A 20983-nucleotide genomic window follows, 5' to 3' on the forward strand; every position below is an offset into this window, starting at 1 on the left:
AATATTCGTGATCTAGGACTTATTACCGACTCCAAACTTAAGTTCACCCAACACATAAACAAATCGGTTGCTGTTTCACTTCTCCGATCCAAACAACTTTTGAAACCTTTCAAATCCACCAACCCCCTCTTTCTACCTTCACTTATTCAGAACCTACGTACTCCCCTCTCTTGAGTACTGTTCAGTAATTTATTATCCTCCCCCCAATTCCAATCTCTCTCAAATACTGGAATCCCTACTCCGTTTCTTCACCCGTAAGTCTTCCAGAAATGCAATATCTCATGCTCTTCTTATCAAGATCGTCTCTCCCACCCAGACCTCTTCTGTATCAGACATCGTAGACTCCAATCTAAACTCAAGGTTCCTCTCTTTTTAATTCGACAATATATCAGTCGACGAAATTTTCAGTTTTGAAATATTATTCAATTTTTTTAAAAAGTCGGAGCTGTGGATGAGAAACGCTGGTGGCCGCGACTAAGGTTCCACAACGACAACTACCGTAACCTAAAAACATTTTTATTTTCTCAATGTTCAGGGGGTACGACGAATTCGAACGTTTTCAAAATCGAACAGACCTAAAGTCGAACTGATTCAAAACAGAACAGTGTCTTTCTCGAACAAGTATCAAAACAGAACAAGGACAGAATCGAACTGTTCTAATTCGAACTGTGCACTGTCGAACTGTCCCAAATTGGAACGCTGTTAGCTGCCGTGCGCGCTTGCTTTTCTCTTCAAATTCTCGATCGAATTCAAAATTTGCGTAGAAAACAATTAGGAAAGAAAAATAATGCAAGCGCGCTCGGCGGCTAACAGCGTTCCAATTTTGGACAGTTCGACAGTGCACAGTTCGAATTAGAACAGTTCGATTTTGTCCTTGTTCTGTTTTGATACTTGTTCGAGAAAGACACTATTCTGATTTGAATCAGTTCGACTTTAGGTCTGTTCGATTTTGAAAACGTTCGAATTCGTCGTACCCCCAAATTTTAGTCTATATTTACACTGTCAGAAGTTTATATTTTCCGACTTATTCGGAGAAAAGTAACAGAAAACTCGGCAAAAAGCAGTGAAGGCCGGAAAAATCTGAATATTTTTGGGTTACTGTATTTGTTGTTGTGGTACCTTCGGCCACGGCGTTTCTCTTCCACAGCTGCGATTTTTGAACCAGAATAATAGACCATTAGTGTCACAAAATGGACAAATCATCTCCCTTCCATGTTTTTGTAGTCCTCCTTGTCATTGCTTATTACAAGCTGATCAACGGCACTATTTATGACCCGCTCCTCTCAATACACATAAAAAGGACTAGAATTTTATTTCGAAAACATCCAATAGAACATAATCATGGCTTTCATCATGACAAAAGTGTCTCACAGAGAAAAAACAAACGAGTATCCGGGAAAAATTGCTCACGGGACTAAAATATTAAGAGAAAACACTGATTAGTATTTGGCTTTTGGTGTGGAAGGTTGTTTGTGTTCAGTAGGGTCAACTCCGATTGGTTTAAGGTTGATTGCAGGTATTGGGCGTCCATAAAGTGGAAGGAATTGACGAAGTTGGTCAACATATTCCACTTCCTTTTCTTTCTTTCCAGCTTCAGCATTCTTCTTGACTATTCCGTCAACCTTCTCTCGATCTTCACCCTTTCCGTGAACGAAAACGGCGAGCTTCCGACGTTCAGGAGCGTCTTTACGGATTTTTCTAAAAACAAACAAAATGTTTGAAAGATTCTAGAACTACGTAGTGTATATCTCTTACTTATCATAAAGAGCAAGAACATCTTCTTTCTTGATTGATTTTAGCACTTTGACTTCCTCTTCTCTGTGAGCAAAGTCATATTGACGGCATTCGATCTCATTCCAGAAACGACGGAACCGGCCGGACAATGTTTTTGGCTTCTCTTCGAGACGAGCAATCATTCCAGAAACTTGATTATCGAATTCTTCTTGAGGCATTTCATCGATCTCTTTACGAACAGTTTCCAGGAACACTTCGATTCGTTCAAGAACATGATCCACGCTTTTTGGACCCTGCACAATGACATTCAGCGAAACAGTTCCACAATTTAGTCGAGATCCGGTCCAAACGATGTAACCTGAAAAGAATTGTCTAACTATTCGTTGTTAGTTATCCACATACCAAGAGCTTCGTTCGTTCTGAGAGTGTTGAATGCTGGTTCTCGAATCAACTGATCAATAAGACCAACAAGTGCGTTGTCATATGTATTCTGCACTCCAACTTGATATGAAACTTCAACACATCCGACATCGTGCGTCTTCTGAAGGTGTCTGTAGACGTACTCATCTCCGTTGTTCAACTGCATCTCACGCCGTGGACAGTGCTCATTGCGATACAGAGGTCTAGAGTTTGGGGAAACACCCTTCAGGATGTCAACAAGCTCTTTTGACAATTCGATTGCTTCCTTTTCGGTAGAGTTTCCATGTACGAGGAGCTCTAAGTGGAAAGCTGCGAACATTTCCTTGCTAAAGTTTTGAACATCTTCCAATGTGACGTTCTCGCACACTGCCAATAGTTGTTCCTTGCTCCACACTTTATCCAATACGATCAGCTGATTGTAGTGTTGAGAAAGAGAATACGGTTGAGAGAAAGCGTGGTTGGTGAGAGCTCTCTTCAGCGATTCAAAGAGAACGTCGAATCGAGTCTTGTCGATCTTGAAGTTGGCCATGCGCTTTGTCAAATGCTTCGTGAACAGAGACTGTTTCTCATCATATCCATATACCTGGAAATCAATGAAAACTTTGTCACAAACTCGACACGAAAAATCTCGAACGGGACCAGTTAAAACGAAAAAAAAAGACAAGGTTAGGACATATGTGAGTTAAAAAGACAAAACACAAACATGCAAGGTTAGTGCAGCGTGTCGCTCCAGCTCTCTTCGGCTTACCCGCATTTGAACACCGAATGGACTAGATTCGAGCTGGCATTTCAAACCAGCCAAATCTGCGTTGTATGTCTCTTCAGCAAGAGTATCCTACAAAACTAGGAGTTAGATGAAAACTGATAATACGAAGAACTTACGCTGAGGCACCACAGCCAGAGACTGGAAAGAAGCGAAGACCGAGGATCCTGAGATACAACTGGAGAAGTCAGACCAAATTTAGTCTCTTGTTTTGGCATATTGTACTCATCGTCCTGCTTGAACCAAACCCGGCTCCAGCTATCATCAACAATTAGTCTCGGGTGCTCATTCTTAATGGTTTCGCGCGGCTTCTGGTCGAATTTAGTTGCAATATACTCGTTTTTCTCGGGCAGGTGAAGAGCATGGTGGCTAGTTTTGAGAGCATTCTCGTATTTCTGCATTGTTTCTTTATCAATGTCAGCCATTTTGAACTCCGTACCATACACTGGCTCGGTGGTGTTTCCTTCTTGTCCCTTGAACGTTTGAGATACAACTCGGACGTACATGTTTTCTGGTTTCAACGTGTCAAGAAGTTGTTTAATTCGTTCTGGATCGTACTTCGTTAGAAGATATTTTGAAGAAAGGATGTCCTCGAACGGAATATACTGAAGGCTCGATGCTACATTGATAGCCATACTCATCGGTTGCTCCTTGTCTTTGAATCGGAATTTAACTGCGCTAAGCTCAGCCAATTCTTCATGGATCCATTGTTTTGGTCCTGCAGTTTGAAGCATTCCGATGTAGTTGAACATGAGCTGAATGATCTCATCGACATGATCCAATCCATCGGTACTCAGATCCATAGTCACCATATAGACTCCGAATCCGGATGCCTGCGTGTGACTGTCAGATTGCAAAGAGCTGACCCATCCACGCCGTTTGAGTTCAGACAACAAAGATCCAGGACCTTCATGTCCAATCAAATGAGCTGAAATTTAAAAAAAAAAATAGTTTACAACTGGGTTCGTTGATTATCTCACAGATATAATGGCCTGGTTGAGAGTTATACTCGGTGTTAAGGTCTGGGAATGGGAAGCTGATCGACAACATTCTAGTATCTTTGATTGGGACAACTTCAACTTTTTTTCCTAATTGCTCGGGACCATATGGGAAATCCTTCCATACTTGACGAGTGACCTTCTTGTTTTCAATTGCATCAAACTCATAGGTACCTAAATACGATTCCAAAACATCAAGCGATTCCTTTCCGATGATGCAGCAAGACATTCTGAAAAATATTCAAGAAATACGACTCAATCATCATGTTGTTCATTACATGTCCGAACTGTACCACTTCTTGTGGAATTGCAGAAGAGCATCACGAGGTTCGATTCCTTTCTTGCGAGCATCTTCAAGCAGAGTTTGCTTGTTTCCTGTTCCAAACTTTCCATAGTCATGTCCGGGCTTCGAACGAGACCGATCAACTTGCAAGAAACGCCAGGAGTCGTTGTTTAGATTGTTCGAGTGTTCCGAGTCTACGGCGCATACTTCACGTTCTGTTGCACTCTCTGTGAATTGCGGAGACAAAAAGAACTGAACGAAACGGTCGAGAGCCCCAGAAAGTTGGTCTGGCTTCACATCAAAATGGTAGTTGGTGTGATCCGTTGCAGTGTACGCATTGGAATTTCCTGCGTGGGCGGAGAGGAACTTTGAATATTCGTTCTCGGATGGATATTTGGCAGTTCCGAGGAACAACATATGCTCACAAAAATGAGCAAGCCCAGGGAGCTCCCATGGGTCCATCAGGTGTCCTACTTTGACGTCGAGTGCAGCTGCCGATTTGTCGGTTGATGGATCTGACACCAAAAGAATGCGGAGTCCGTTAGTTAGCTCCAGACCTCGATACTGAAAAATTAAAAACTCAGCCGCTAACAATTTCTCAGTAATATACTCACCTCTCTCACATCTTGAGCTCCTTTGACAATAAGATCATGACGTTTAAGAACAATGTTCTTACCCGCTTCGGTCATTTTTGGCAGCGGATTAGAGTTCGATATGTTTCTCACTAATCGCAGTCGGATGGCAGACGACGGCGGTCTCCTGAAGAACCACATTTGTAAACGTATGAAAACATTTTTAGGTCGAGTTCACGCTGATCTAAAAAGTTATGATCTTGAAGATATAGGGACATCTATGGGAACATTACATGATAATTTATATTTGAGTCAGAAGAGAATACCATAGAGATAGAAATTATAAGAGAGAGAGAGAGAGAGAGAGAGAGAGAGAGAGAGAGAGAAGAATGGAAACTACGATGATGGTGAAGGAAACAGTGATTTCATGAAATATTTCAGAGCTTGCTAACCTGAGAACATGAGAATAGTTGTTGTTGGAAAATGAGCGCTTGCCGATTTGGGAGATAGCTGGCGACGGCACGCACCTACTCAATTTCGAGAGAAAATACATCTGGTTATACTCTGAAAATTTAATTTTTCTCAAAAATTCTAGTTTGGCGACGTACTGCTGATCAAATCGGGTGAAAAATGATGAAAAAAATACTCTGCGTCTCGAGTCTCTTTCGCGTGCCGATAGAGCGCGCCACTCATTGAAAATTTCAGGCTTGGAGACCCCGGAATTTGCGGGGTCTCTCAGGCTTGCCTAGAACTAGGCCTAGACAGGCCTGAATGGCTGAAACTCAAAAAACTATTTTAAAGTCTCCTGTACATTGTGGATTGTGGAAATATTTTTCTTTTACCAAAGCCAAAAATTATTCAGTCAGGCAACAAAAATTGAGAGAAATCTTCCGAGAAACGGTGAATCTGTGTTTCAAATGTTTATAAACCATACTTGTAATCCGGGCCTTTGCCGGGCTTTCGCGGGCCCTGCCATAATTTCTTTCAGAATCTATATTTTCGAACCAACTAAATCAGGTATGATAGATCTCCACGAGTACTACAAAACGGTATTATTTGGAATACTGTATTTTATCTATGAACAAAGTTACAGATCATAAAGTGGCTTTTCTCGCAGGGCCCGGCAGGCCCGGGGCGGGCCTGCTTTTTTTTGCTCCTTTTGCTCTGTAACTCTGTTCATAAACAAGATACAGTATTCCAAATAATACCGTTTTGTAGTACTCGTGGAGCTCTATCATACCTGATCGAGTTGGTTCGAAAACATTGATTCTGAAAGAAGTTATGGCAGGGCCCGCGAAAGCCCGGCAAAGGCCCGGATTACAAGTATGTTATAAACAAAATACAGTTTCGCCCACATGGAACAAAATCGATGCAGAATCGTTATAAAATGGGCCATTAAACAGACCATTTGTTCTCTTTTTCGTCATGTGGAGAATTCTATGTATACTTTACTAAAAAGGAAGGGGAACGAGGAAAATGAAGGGGAACGCGGGGTATTTATATTCTAACAAGAGCTCAGAAAACTCGGTTTCTATGGTGAGCCCAGTGCTTTTTTCAAAGCAAGAAAAGTCATATTTAACCTGCCTTACAGGTGCTTTTTAAATAAAAAAGAATGAGGAAGATAGTAGCTTGTTTCGCCCCTCAAAAATAATATGAGGAAGCCAACCTATTTCAACACTCAAACACTCGAACTGCAGTGTGATTTGGCAATATTTGTTTTTAAATTTTTAATCAGTTTATTACATGATAAAGAGAAGAGCAGAGTGACCTAGTAGGTCATAGAACAAACTTGAAAAAAAGGAACACCCTTGAGTTGTACTTATTAAAGACATTTTGAACACGAAATTATACAGTAGTACATTTAGTAGGCTGAGAGCAGCAGACCAGCTTTTTCAGAGATCTCATGAATGTCAATGCAATTTGGACCACAGACAGAGTCCTTCTTTTGAATGTACATCACGGATACAGAATTGGTGTTGAATGGGCGTTCAAACAAGACTGCATCAGACAACGTTCTCCCGTATTGAACACGGAATTCCTCACGTTCCAAAAGTTTGGTGACTTGAATGACGTCGACTCGGTTACCGACTTCCATGAATCCACCGTTTCCAACAGTTTCTCCGCTTTTGCACGCAACGCATCCGCCGAAAACAATGTTCCGTGGAACGTCAGTCAGAAGACGTGCGATGACGATTGGAGCAACACATGAATGAAGTCCATACCAATTGAAGGAGTTTACTCGTTCGCACTTTTTGAGGAAGGAAATCACATAATCAACAGTGAACGCCTTCGATGAGAAGCAGAATTCCGTTACTGTCTTGAGTGGCTTGTAGAGTCCGGAGTTGACAGCTTCTAGAACCGTTTCCGAATGAATCTGAAGAAAAAACAGATAATGAACGATTGGACAAGTGAATCTTACATAGACTCGCTTCCAGTTGGCGGAATAGAGAAGTTTGGCAACGTTCTCAGAATTCCGGCACTCGACGTCTTGTTTTGGAGAGAAGAAGAGTTGTTTCATGCTTTGTGGCAGCTTGAATTCTCTCGTGGAAGAGTGGTGGAATGACTCGATGTCCCAAAAAACGAAACAATTATTTTGGGTCACCTTTCAAATCTAACTAACCATGAGATCCAGAGTCTCAATCCGACTTCCTTTCAGCTTCGGCCAGAATTGAGTGAAATCAGTTTCGGATTGAGGGTTGCTGATAACTAGTCTTTTCGCATTAGGACACGATTGGAACAAGTCGAAGACACCATTGTGCATTGGGATAGATCCATTGAAGCAGATGTCTTCACAATTTGAAAGTGAGAACTTGTTGAATACAGTGAAGACGTCCGATTCTTTTGAGCAGTTGTTGAATCGAAGAGTGATGAGTTCTTTGGAGAAAAGTTCGAGCAGATCTTCAACAGCTCCCTGAGTCTTCTCTGCCACACAAGTGAAGATGGAATGGCAGTGAGCTCTGGAAAGACATGTTTAGATAACAAATGGCGGGAAGAGGGCAGCTGATCGAGCAGAAAACACTCGCTTAGGTCGGCAGACAGAGGCCTATGTAAGTTTCGTCATCTCGCGAAAGGCCTATCTGTCATTAAATACGGGGTAGAAGGGTTAGAAGACAATGGAAAAGACACAGGGAAAGAGAGTTGGTTTTAGAGTGATTCGGATTTTCAAGGTTGTAATAGGAGAACTTTTCTAAATCGGAAGTACTAATGTACTAGAACAAGACTAAAGTTCTGAGATTGAGACGAGCACTCAGCAGAAGATTCAACTCACTTGCCACGCCGATAGCTTCCCTTTCGGTTGAGAATCATCTCGAATTGAACCTTTTCCTTGGAACTTTTCTCGACTTCGCAGCATTCCTCTTTTGGAAACGTCACATGAAGATGAGCCTAAAGAAGATGTTACAGCTGAGTCTCTGAACTTTTCCCCGAAATCCCTTCAATTGCACAAAGTATTCGTCATCTCCGCCCTTCCCACAACGCCTACTAACATCTAGAAATCTGTAGTTAGTGTTAGTGAGGTGTGTGAGAAGGACTGAAACTCGAAAAATGTTGTTAATTAAAATCAAAACTGTTTTATTACCTCGTAGTGTCCAACGACGAACTTTACAAGCTCGCGAAGCTTGGATGATGACTTGGATAGGAGACAGAGAGATGGTGGGTGGTCAGCAAGGGTATAGGAAATATGCTCCACAAATCGCTAGACAACTCCATTGATAGGCGGGTCAGGCTGGTACAGAATATGAGGCAAATAGGTAAATAGGCCCGTCGCTCGCTGCCTTTTATACTCTCCCGTTGCAGGAGATGATGCAATAGGCCTCGCGAGGCATGTGTTGGAAGGGCCTATGCGAGAGAGTGTGTGGTGCGGAGAGAGCATAGGCATAGTAAGCGACAGGCCTATGAGAAAAAAGAAACAAAGAAACACCGGGGTCGATTGGAAGAAAATGTACAAGAGAAAGGTTCAAAAGTTAAGATAAGAAGTCAAAGAATATTTAAGGGAGGGTTTGGGCTCAAAAACGGCTGAAAAAAGAGAGCAAGACTGGAAAAGAGACTTTCGCAGTCAATAGGTAGATAGAAAAATTTATTGGGTACTGTAGTATACTGTAAGTAGTGCTATAAAAGTCTTGCAAGAAAAGGCTCCGATTTGTTTCGGAAAATTAAGCTCCTTCTTGTGTTTTTAGGATGTTTTCACAAATCGAAGAAAAAATAATTCATTGCCGTTTGGCATAATCCGCCGGTTCTGCTGTGGTTAAAAACGGAAAAGGAATATTAGCAACAATGACAATCACAGAAACAATGATAAATAGGAAAGACCAATCTTCAGGAGTATTATTTGGGCATAAATAACCTACTCCAAGAGGTACAACGAATTGCCAGATACATGCCATGAAAGCAATTACAGCAGTTGCAAAATGAACATGTTGTTGGCAACGCTGGAAAAATTCCGAACTGTGGAGAATGATAGAAACTGGCAAAACATACCAACTGAAGACATTTTATTGTTCCCATTATAGTTATTCCGGATAGAGTGACCGCGAAGGTATATGATATTTGAGCAATGGTTCGAGAAGTTGTCTAAAATTTAAGTTTAAATATGAGAGTAAATTTAGGACCCTCAAGCTATTTTTATTACCAAAGACATAATCATAAATCCAACAGCCAACCCAATCATTGAAATCAAAGTGCAAGTGATGAATTTGGTCTGAAAATGTAGCCATTGCGATTGACATCAGTTTCTACCTAAACTACCGTAAACCAAAACTTAAAAATCACACGAACCTTCTCAGAAAACATGGTGAGTCTATCAGTGAGTTGTCCGGATGCAAACTTCACAGCTGCACATGAAACGAAAGGTAAAGCAGCTGCCCATCCAGTTCCTTTGACATCAAAATGCAAAACTTCTCTCAAGTAAGTAGGTCCATACAGAATCAGAACATAAAATGCTACATTTCTTCCACACATCGCAAGCCACGTGGCAAGTACACACTTATCAGAACAGATGGCTCGATACGGTACGCTCTCCTTTCCTTGTTTAGGCTTCTTCTCTGCACAAATCATACTCAATTCCTTCGGAGATACATGAAAATGATTCTTAGGAGCGTCTGAGTAGAAGAAGAAGAAAGCCACATAAACAAGAACAGTCAATGATCCAAAGATGTAATAAATAGGTCTCCATCCATATTCAGATTCACAGAGAACTCCAGAAACAGGCATACAAATGATATTACTTAATTGGAAGCCACACGATAACACTGCTAAAAATGTTCCCATTTCATTTTTAGGTGCCCATATTCCAGGAATATAGGCGACTACTGTATAAAGAATAGACGTTCCGATTCCTTGCAGGATTCTGACAAAAAACACTGCATAGAAATCGATGGAAACGGCCAATGGGAACAAAAGTGAACTTGCTGCAGATATTAGACCAAATAGTGTGAATGTGATTCTGAACAATTTATTGATCTATAAAAACCCCTATAATTTCTTTCTACCGTAATCCAATCTGATCCAACATTGGAACAAGTGGAATCAATCCAATAACTGCCCCAATTGCAACACCGGAAAAGATAAATGATTTCTGACTTGGATCTTCCATCCAATGTAGATCAGTTCTATTATCTTTGTGATAATCTTCAACTATATCTTGCATGCAAATAACTGTGAAGTTGAACGTTAGCGAGTTCATCTGTCCTACCGTCATACATAAAAGTCTGAATTAGAAAAGCCAGGATCTATTTTTAAAAATTGTGAAACCTACGAGAGGATCATGATTACAAATCTGGTTTTGTGAAGGAATACAAAATTAGATATATGTCGAACATCTGGAAATCCTGATTCAATAGTTACCATTGTCATGGTTAGATACTAACTTCTATTTCCATGTACACAGGAGTGAAGTAGAATTTCAGAATTTGCATAATCTTCTATAACATCATAGACCGAAGAATCAAACGTGTCCTTTTGAAACACCAGGCAACATAGTCTATAGGATCCGATAATCGTGATAGTCATGAAAATAGCAATGTGACTAACTTTTTATTTTCCTGAGCTCTCACTGATTCCCAAATATTGTTTGTCAAATTTTAGGACTTACCGTAAAACCTGCAATAGAACGGCCGCCAAACTTTTGAGTTTAAGCTAATTTTTTTTGCTCCTATGCAACATATCGGAAATGGGACAACTGATAAAACATTTGTGATGTTGTGATAAACAATTTATCAGTTGATAACGTTTTTATATCTTTCACAGGGACAGAGAAAAATTGAGTCAAAGATAAAAATTAGGGGGCCCTTCTATTACAGGTTGTATGGTATGTTTTTCCTTCTGGCACAACTTTGTTTTGTGTACCAATTTAGAAAAACAAAAACTGCAAAATCTCTAGTTGATTTCCATGTGCCACTATTTTTCTACAGTCCTCTGGAGGCAAATAATTCGGAGGGTTAAAATATTTTGGGATCATTGTGTAACAAACCGATATGAAAGTACACTCGTTTTGAAGCCAAGACACCTGGAAAATACCAATTTCGTACCCCGGAATTGCAGGTTTTGTACCCCTGAATCGCTTTGCATCTCGTTGTCCCCTCAAATGGTTGTACCCTCCTCCGAATTATTTGAAATGCAATTCAATTAGAAGAATATTTTAGATCAACAAAAGAAGGAAATAATTGTATGTGTCAATTTTCATTCTTTTTTTCAAAAACAACTATAAACTGGAAACACAGGAAAATAAACGACAAGACTAGAATTCAAATTATTGTCCAATCAAACAGTGAAAAAAAACAGGAAGATAAAGTGCAGCAGTTTTACATACACATACACTATAGTTGGAAGTGCCATACAATTGAAGATTACGGTAATTCGTGAACATCAGAAAACCCGAAAATAAAATCAACTAAATTTAATCTTGGAAGAAACATGGATCAGTAATTTTGACCTTGAAAATATCGAAGATTTTTGCCAACTCCATTATTTTCAACCGGTCCAAATGAATTCTCTAGAATGTTTCAGAATTAGTTTGCAAATCTTTTTGAAATTAATATTTTTACCTGTAAACTGTTGACAACAGTCATAAGTTTGATGAGTCTACCAGCATAATTGGCCATTTTGTACTCTTTCATATAGTATTGATGAAGGTCATCAGCAATTTTTGCAATGAACTTTTCACCTGCGGCAAGAATATCTCCTTGCATTGTTTTGCCTGAAAAACATCACGATTTTTAGAAGAATTAGAATAGAATTCTCACCAGCGATATGCCAAATAATTTGGCACAGCATATAACTGATTTCAATTGAAGAAGGATCCAAATCAAGGAGTGGTCGAGCAACATCATCATATAATCGAGAACAAAATGGATGGAACATGTTTCGGAGTTCGATAGAAGTGTAATCTGTTATCTTGGATAGATCCACATTTACATGTTCCATTTGGATTGCAGTTGTGTTCGAGGTGATCAGAATCTGAAACAAGAATCAATCTATAAACAACAGTTTTAATGGTATTAATCGTGAATAAATCTAGGCAAATCTGAAAGTTTTCAGTTACTACTGTAATCCATCAAAATCTTTTCGTCGAAAACAACATTAAGCCATATTAACCTAAAGTATCCGCAACAAACTACGATTCCTTAAAGGTGGGGGAACATGAAAAAAATAATGTTCTCGAAATTCCGTTCAAAGATGCCTCTCGAGGAGTTGAACTTGTGAGGGCGATGATTGAGGGTGCGGCGCCGCTACCGACTGAGCCACGCGGGCCAAAAGAAAGCGCACGCCCGTTTGCATACATAAAGGCGAGGACGACAGCTGTACGCAGAGTGACATTTAGCGTTGTACACCGTGACGGTAGAATGCATACTCTAGCTACAAAAAAACTACGAAAAATCTCCTGTCCCCCCACCTTTAAAGGAGGACTTTGACCACAAATTTTATTGCATCAAAATGTTTAAAAAATATGTATTTTCCTAATATTTTTTCAGGAAAACAACTATTACAATAAACATTTAAAATCCTCGAAAAACGCCGTTGAAAGTATAGTATAAAAAAGGTTGGGAAGAGGGGCGAGTGTTCGAGTTCTTGCGCAGAGAGAAACCTAGGCCACGGTGCCTGGCAGCCTTCATTTTAAGTGGTGAACAGTGGTTTATCGCGTTTTCCCCCTGCTGGAGAAATAATAAAGTCCGGAAAAATTGTCACGTACAGGGTGGGGAATAAATATAGCGCCGCTTTCAAGACAGTGTAAAAAGGCCAAATCAAAACATTTTTTACTGAAATTCAACCAAAATGTTCATTAAGAGATAAAAAAAGATAGTATTAACAGTTTTTGAGCCTTTCTCCGTTCGCTTCGATAACAGCTCGAAGTCTCTTCAAGAAGGAGTCAACTACGACACGAGGGTAGTTGACGTCCAAATTGTCCCATGCCGCGTTCAAGGATCTATTCAGGGCTTCTGAATTAGGAAAATTTTTTGTGGAGACTTATTGGGTCCAATATTTCCATAACGAAAAATTCGTCGGATTGACTACCGGACTGGAAGCTAGCCATCAATCTTTTGTGAGAAAATCCGAAAAATCGGCTCGGAACCAGTGACAAGTGAACTTAAGTGGGTGCAGGCACTCCGTACTGTTAGAATGTCAAAATTGCCGTTCACAAGACGTGATTGGGACTGGGGCAGCACCTCCGACTTCAAAATCCGTTCGATGTAGAATTTTTGTTGGTTTTGGCTCCAAAATCGACAAATTTTTACCATTTGAGCATATCTCACCAAATACGATCACCGTGACCAAGTGAGAAGACTTATTCAGAATTTTCAATCACCAATATGCACTTTAATAATCGATAGACATGATTCAGTTGTTCTAGCCAGTCTTGTCTGCCTCAACAGTGAACATCTTCATCTGTGAAAAAGGGTCTTCAAGTGCGTGCCGAAGCGCGTGCCTCGAAGGAGATCTTCAGTTTTTTTCAGTTGTAACCTCTTGTGACGGTCTGTTAAGAAAGCGCCTTTTCGGGTTCAATATGGAATCATATGGAGCTGGTTTCGGAGGATATTTCTCATTGATTTGGGGAACATTTTAAACTACGACGCCATTTTTTCCATGATTCTTTCGTAATTCCTACTAATTTTCTCTCTCACGGCTTTGACGACTTCAGAAGTTGTCCCAAACATCAGATGACCGCTTTTTCCTATATTCTGGAAAGTTCCCAAGTCTCTAAACCGAAAAGTGTTCGATTGACCACAGATTTCCTGATACCATGTTTTTTAGCGACCTTCAAAGTTGTCACCCCTTTTTCGCGCGCGCCATACTAGGAGTGTGGTATGGAAAAATGGTCATTATTACCTTCAAAGTTGAAATAATTGGCTGAAACTTTCAGAAATAGTTTGAAACAAAATTACGAAGTAAAAAATATTAGGGTGTGCAAAGCAGACCGTTTTGCTGGCGCTAGAGCTTACGCAACGTTTGTGCGCTATAGTTGTTCCCCACCCTGTAAATAGACAAGCCGCCGGGATCTAAATTTTTTTTTTTAAACTGAATTCTAAAAATTGTCATTTATAGACACAATGACCTTGAATTTAATATCCCTCTTTAAAAATATTAATCGTGAAAAAAACTAGGCAAATCTGAAATTTTTGAGCTATTACAGAGATCCTTCAAAAATCTTTTTGATCCCAAAAACACTAAGCGTGAGTACGCCAAAGAATCCGCAACAAACTACGATTTTTAAAAGACTTTTTTAATTCCCAGTGCCAATTCTCCTAATATCCAAAAGATAATTTCTTTCATTTCTTTTCTTTGTTTTCTTTTCCGTGATTCACTATATTTCCTAAGAAATGCTGCAACTATTGTTTGCACTCATTTTTTCAATGGATGATTTCATCAAAACACAAAACTACAGAGAAAAAGAGAAACTGACCTTCTCTTCAAGAGCTCGTTTTCCAAAAATCTCCAATGACATTGTCAACTTCTCAAATCTCTGTGAAATTTGCCATACCAATTTGAAAATTGAGAATTTCTCTTCTGAACTTAAATGTCTGAACTCTTCTGAATGCATCATGAACTCTGCTACTTTTGTCATTTCACTGCCCCACATATCAACCAGTTGATCCAATCGAACAGTATTTGAAATCTACAAACTTCTCAACTACACTCTATCCTATGGTTCCGTACTCACTCGGAAGTCTTGTATCTTATGATGTTTCCGATGACGTCTCAAAGCCCAATCCATCTTACCAAGAGTATTCATCGTTTGATAAACCGGATCATCCTCTGGTATTTTGAACTGAAAAACTTTCAAAATGTCTACGAAATGGTGGTCTAGATGGTCTAACCTCCATAAACGTCTTGTGAATTTTATTCAATGTTTTCGACAAGTCATAAAGTGGTGGACCGTCAAGACATGACTTTTTGGAACCAGGGCTCCAATCCGAGTATGCATCAATATCAGTTCCATCATCATCACTTTGTCTTTTCCGATCAGTTGATGAGATCATATCACGGTTCCATTGGACATCTGTAATAAAACTCTGAAGTCAACTCCAGAATTCGGAATCTAGGATTTCAAAAAACTGGTGAAGATGTATGATCTTTATTTCCGTTTTCTTTGGAAAAAAAACTCACTGTCTGCAGTCATACCGAGTTGCAAACACTTTTTATATCTGCACAATCTGCACAAGTACCGTTCAGTTTTGTCGATTCGACAACCTTGGTTAGCTTTCCTACATGTATACTTCTTTTCCATCACAACTGATCTTCTGAAAAAAGAGTCTATTCTGAATGTCCAGTCTTGTCGTTATACCTGAAGAATGCAGCACATGCTCTGCATGACAGTACCCCAAAATGAACACCGTGTGCCGAATGTGCGCAAACCCGGCATTCGTAGTTTGAAGATGAAGAAGGCTGCAAACCTCAACAGATGATATATTCTATTTTGTGACTTATTTTGTGATGTGTGCCTATTTCTATGTGTTGTAAGGGATCGATAGAGTATAGAAGACGAAAAGACGCAGCATGTGAAAGAGATTTAGAGCGGTTCGGTGGGAACAGAAAATGTGTGTTTAGCGACGGAGTTTGTGATCATATACGTGCTTCGGCCTGTGGTTAAAATAGTGACTAGAGAAGTGTTCATCTGGTATCCGGAATTCGTTTTCTTTTTTTCGTATTATCAGATGGAGAAAAATACTTGGAGTTTGTGCCAGATCTATTACTTCATTGCTAGAGTTTGTGCCAGATATGTGTTGTTCAAATTCGGCATCAAAGAAACACAAAAAGTATGGGATTTGTGCTTCTGCTAAGCTCTTAAAAGCTTCTGAATTCTGGTGGACTACTGTGGGGAATGAAGAAGATTAGAACTAATTTGTGTAAGATCACAAAATGAAACCGCAATCTATGTTTCTGACATATCTTTCTGTTTTCTAGTAGTTGAAATCTCAAGAAGTACAAGAAATGAAATGGAACTTCAGTATCTATGTCATTTATTCCTTTAATTGGGAAAGACTGATTGGAGTACAAATAGTTGTACAATCATATTACTCAAAATTCGAGACTATGGAAATATATCGTATTTCCTTTAATAGAAGCCCACCCTAACCTTTAAGCTCAGTTATATCGATTCCTGTGAAATATATCAAAATTTTGTCAACTGATTTTGTCAAATTCTTCTGATGTACTAATAAATAATTTATAACTTGACACAATTTTGATACCTTTCATAAGAATCGAGATAATTGACCTCAAAGTTGGCAGCTTCCATCAAAGGAAATACGGTAACTAATTAAACTTTGGAGATGTTTCATTCCTCAAATAATTTCCTCGAAACCACCTGTTTATAAAATTAACAAACAGCAAGAATGAAGTCATAAATTAGGTGATTCATGTAAGTTTCAACACTTTTATTTTTTTCATCATTGCCTTTCAAACACTTACCAAATCAATTCCAAGTTGTCTCCCGTCTAGGAAACTTGGAGGGGACATTCCAATTTCCATTGCGGATGGAGAATCCTGAAAACTTGCGCAACTAGATAGGAAGGCTGAATCCATGATTTTTTAAAGATTCAAAACTTATTAAAATAATAAAATAATACAAATAAAGAATTGCGAACATATTGAGATAAAATATCTCAAATGAGTATCATGAGGATAGAAAAATTTAAACAATTCATGCTAAAAGTATGAGATGAAATACAGTACCTCAGTTTTACTTGGCGTAATTTCTATGAATACAGATTGAGAGACTTCCATGAAAAGCTGCTTATTGAACAGTATGCAAGACGTATAATCAAATGACTAAACCGCCTCTCGGGAGGGCGTGAACCATCCGATAAAATATTGGGAAGAAATGGGCGGAGCGTCTGTGTATATGAGTGTAGTTTTGCGCTGCTATGTGACTCCTATCCACAAATCACGACCCGACACAGAGAATAGCAATTTTCAGTTTCAATATTTTGATTGGTAAACTGGCGAATTAACATATAGAAATCAGAGAAGAAGTCACGGTTATGAGTTATATTTTTGTTATCAAATTGTGTCTTTTTTGTAGCAAGAAGAGGTTGAAATGGGTACTAAAACAAAAATTGACAGGCCCCGACTTTCAGGACATTATGGTGCCTATGGAAACTCTATGGGGAAGTGAATATGGACGGCAAAAGGATGAAAATTGCGCCTTCTATTCAGAATGATGCCGCCGTTTATGCATCACTTTTAGAAGGGATGATCATGACAATAGGTGTTAGAAGACAGAAAAATTCAGAATATCATCTGAATCGTTTATTTAGGTTTTTGAAACTGTTCCTCATTCTTCTTCAATTGCTTCCTTCTTTTCTGTTTTGTTCCCACTGTTCTCTCAACACCTCCGTGAGATTGATGTTTGTATTTTGGGCTACAAACCACGAAAGTCAGTTGTGACTACAAGCCACAGAGCGTTTGACCCAGACACAATCGCGAAAGACGCCAAGGTTTGCGCATAACTAGTGAACTGGCGCATAACTTGTTTTTGCCGCTTTGCCGTTTTTATGAGATCACTTAAATAAAATACAAACTATCAAATAAACAAACTATTTTTCAGAAAAATGTCTTCAAAATCTTTGTCACCTACAGAACCTACATGGACCACAACGGTGAGTCTTTTTAATACCCTTTGTCGAAAACTGACTATCGATTTTTAGCTCGGGAAGGCACTTGCACCTCGTTCGGTGTGGCCAGATAAAGACGAATTGCTGGATGTGGTTTACTGGGGAAAACAGGTGAGAAGAAATTATTCTGAATCTTGAAAAATGAAAAAAAAACCAGTGGAATTGAAACATTTATAACAAAAGTTGCAATAAAACACTTGAAATCGAATTTCAAGTGTTTGTTCGAATTTTAGAATCAATAAATACATAACTAGAACAATTGAAATTTTTCCATTAATTTTCTGGTACCTGAATTAACAAATGCAGTTAAAATCTGCAATTTAAATTGCAAAGAGAACGACTTTATGAAGTTATTAGTGAGAATATTCAAAAGCAAATATTCCCTTTAAAATTTATTTTTTCCAGGTTCTTTCCCTCCTCATTGGTTTTGTCTTCGGAATCACCCCAATGACTGGCCTTCTTGGCATTATCTCCTACGTCGTCATTTCATCTGTCGTCGCTCAACACTACGTCACGAAGTTCCAGAAAGTCGACGAAGAAGAAGTTGGAGGATTCTGGGAGCTCTCAAAAGAAGGATTCGGAGCTGCTTTCGCTACATACATGGTGACCTGGATCACAGTATACACGTATATAATGCAAAACTGAAATTAAAAAAATTAGATCTATTTATTGAATTTCCCCTTTCCTCTCCCCGCTCAAAATCTGGGTTCAAATCATCAAAGTCTTGAATCGACGATGTACGCGTGTGCCGTTCTTTCCTCGTTATGTTTAAATGCTTTCCCTTTCCTCTGTGATTCTGTTTTCAGAGTTTTAACCACATATATCAATTTCAGTTGCCTTTTTACAATAAATTATTTGGAATTTGATCTGTTTCCATTTACAACACCCTCATTCAAACTGAAAAGGCCGCGACCAAACTTCAGAATTACCTCGATTTATGTTAATGTATTATTCGATTCTGAACGAGGATACTTCAGATGCAGTTGGTTCTCTGGGTATCCCTGATTCTTCAACTTGTCGAATCGAATGATGTTACGATTTTGTTAGTTGGATCAAGGCACAAATTAACACAAAATAGAGTTATTGAAAAGAGGAAGAAAGTTCTAGAAGAATGTGAACGAAATGAGGTTAGGATTTTCTAATTGTGGAATTGCCTTTTCGGCGGACGAGAATTTAACGAACTAGCAAGAATTCGACTAATAAAATAGTTCGCCTACTTCTGTCTTCTGAAAGAATATCCTTCCTTGTTCTTCAGTTGAGTAGTTGCTCGTACAAAAAATCGGAACTGAAAAAGAAACGCCGGTCGCAGTAGCCGACGGCCCCCCAACTACAACTAACCTAAAAGTATTTATATTTTTCGGATTTGATTCGTAAATTTTTGTGAGTTCTCTGTCAATTTTTTCACTATTAGAAGATTTTTTCCAATTTTTTGGGGGAAAAATGATCGAAAACTCGACAAAGAACAGTGAAAAACGAGAAAACAAATTCGGAAAATAAACATATTTTTAGGTTACAGTTGTTGTCGTTGTGAGACCTTCTACCACGGGTACCAGCGTTTTTCAAAGCTTTGATTTTTTGTACCAGAATAACAACAAAGAAACACGCCTGCTTCTTTCTTCTGAAAAAATAAACCCTTCCTGCTTTATTCTCCACTGAACACCTATTTCAGATGTCTTGCTCTGTGGTTGATGCTCTAAATGACTCTTCTTCCGAATCACAAGGATTTTGGGCAATTACTCCTGCGATATTCACACTGACAAACGTTTCTGATTGGACTATAATCGCGGAAGACACTTCTGAAATCAATATTGAAAACTTGAAACGTTTCATTAGTACTGAGATTGCTACCGATACGGTTTTTGCTGGTTTTGGATTACGCGATAAAGAGTTAGTGACCAAAATTTAAATTCACAAAACTTATGACACAAATTCAGGCCGACAATCATCCATCATTTCGGAATGAATGCTCCAACAGGATTCCATTATCCATTGCTCTCTGTTGGATTTGTTTTATCAAGAACTGTAGTTGATTCTATTCGTACAGTGGATCAAATGGAGAATGGATTTTCTATTGATGTCAAATACGAAGTAAGTTTTAAATTTCTCAATTTTCAAGCTATATAGATTATTCCAGTTTGCCATGTTGCTCTATAAAAAGATCAACGTCCAGCTTCGGCATCAACCATCTCGCTTCTGCTGTGGGAACGATTTCAATACATGTATCATCCGTTGCTCTTCCCCTACTATCTCCAGCTTCTCCCTTCAAGATTCTGAAGTACATCTTATGGTAAAAACCTTCGAAGGACATCATAAAAATAGGCTTGATGTTCTGAAAAATACTTGGACAAGTGATGTGAAACGAGTTGAATACTGTAGCGATAAAGAAGATCGGACCATTCCAACAGTGGATTTGGGAATCGGAAATACCGAAAGAGGACATTGTGCAAAGACGTGGGCTATTTTTCGGAGGTTTTTAGAAGTTTCTGGAGTAGGAGCAAAATGGTTAGTAATAGCTGACGATGATACATTGATGAATTGGAAGAGACTGAAGCAGATGCTGGAGATGTATGATCCAGATGACAAGGTATGGTTCAATTTCTCTGCATTTTTCTAATTAAGGCATTTTTAAGATCCTAATTGGTGAGCGATATGGTTTTGGGTTCAACATAGATGGCTTAAGTGGCTATGACTATCCAACTGGAGGATCTGGGTGAGAAATATTTATTCCACTTTTCTTATTGTAATTTTCAGAATGATTTTCTCGCGATCTGCCATACAATCAATTCTCAAAGTATGTCCTTCATGTGCTGCTGACACGGATCCAGATGATATGACAATTGGAATTTGTGCAATTAGTTCGGGAATTCCGATTGTTCATGAATCTCGATTGCACCAAGCAAGGCCACAGGATTATGCTCCAGAATACTTGAAAAATCCAATTTCGTTTCATAAATTTACTGATATTGATCCTATTGCTGTATATTATAAGTATTTATTTGATATTGAGGATCATGCCCAACAAAATCACGATTCTGATAAAACAGAACTCTAGAAGTTTTTGTATTTTGCGTAGCTGAAAAATCATAATGTGTACGTTTTATTAC

The 20983-nt window shown here is 39.0% G+C and overlaps 5 protein-coding genes across 5 annotated transcripts; 2 read left to right on the forward strand and 3 right to left on the reverse strand.

The window, feature by feature from the left end:
• Positions 1-1439: 1439 nt before the first annotated feature.
• On the reverse strand, positions 1440-5323 carry CBG09322 (the record flags this gene model as incomplete). Its single annotated transcript, XM_002636819.2, has 9 exons — positions 1440-1698; positions 1756-2092; positions 2137-2737; positions 2903-2989; positions 3037-3845; positions 3898-4145; positions 4194-4762; positions 4813-4957; positions 5223-5323. 9 exons carry the CDS (start codon positions 5321-5323, stop codon positions 1440-1442), a joined length of 3156 nt encoding a protein of 1051 aa, XP_002636865.2.
• A 1308-nt stretch (positions 5324-6631) lies between these two features.
• CBG09321 lies at positions 6632-10620 on the reverse strand (the record flags this gene model as incomplete). The annotated part of the gene is made up of 11 exons (XM_002636818.1): positions 6632-7144; positions 7190-7342; positions 7391-7727; positions 8039-8154; positions 8348-8464; positions 9117-9197; positions 9247-9339; positions 9398-9466; positions 9544-10210; positions 10257-10475; positions 10523-10620. The coding sequence occupies 11 exons, from the start codon at positions 10618-10620 to the stop codon at positions 6632-6634; spliced, it is 2463 nt and encodes an 820-aa protein (XP_002636864.1).
• Positions 10621-11662: 1042 nt separating this feature from the next.
• On the reverse strand, positions 11663-16788 carry Cbr-nhr-142 (the record flags this gene model as incomplete). The annotated part of the gene is made up of 9 exons (XM_045237736.1): positions 11663-11758; positions 11811-11962; positions 12009-12222; positions 14666-14878; positions 14924-15031; positions 15081-15262; positions 15370-15503; positions 15548-15648; positions 16675-16788. 9 exons carry the CDS (start codon positions 16786-16788, stop codon positions 11663-11665), a joined length of 1314 nt encoding a protein of 437 aa, XP_045094078.1.
• A 1028-nt stretch (positions 16789-17816) lies between these two features.
• CBG09319 lies at positions 17817-18524 on the forward strand (the record flags this gene model as incomplete). Its single annotated transcript, XM_002636816.1, has 3 exons — positions 17817-17864; positions 17913-17990; positions 18285-18524. The coding sequence occupies 3 exons, from the start codon at positions 17817-17819 to the stop codon at positions 18522-18524; spliced, it is 366 nt and encodes a 121-aa protein (XP_002636862.1).
• A 332-nt stretch (positions 18525-18856) lies between these two features.
• CBG09318 lies at positions 18857-20931 on the forward strand (the record flags this gene model as incomplete). Its single annotated transcript, XM_002636815.2, has 6 exons — positions 18857-19006; positions 19549-19766; positions 19814-19967; positions 20014-20463; positions 20510-20589; positions 20631-20931. 6 exons carry the CDS (start codon positions 18857-18859, stop codon positions 20929-20931), a joined length of 1353 nt encoding a protein of 450 aa, XP_002636861.2.
• Positions 20932-20983: the final 52 nt, after the last annotated feature.

This window comes from Caenorhabditis briggsae (assembly GCF_000004555.2).
Source record: "Caenorhabditis briggsae complete genome, chrV, whole genome shotgun sequence".
Lineage (NCBI taxonomy): Eukaryota > Metazoa > Nematoda > Chromadorea > Rhabditida > Rhabditidae > Caenorhabditis > Caenorhabditis briggsae.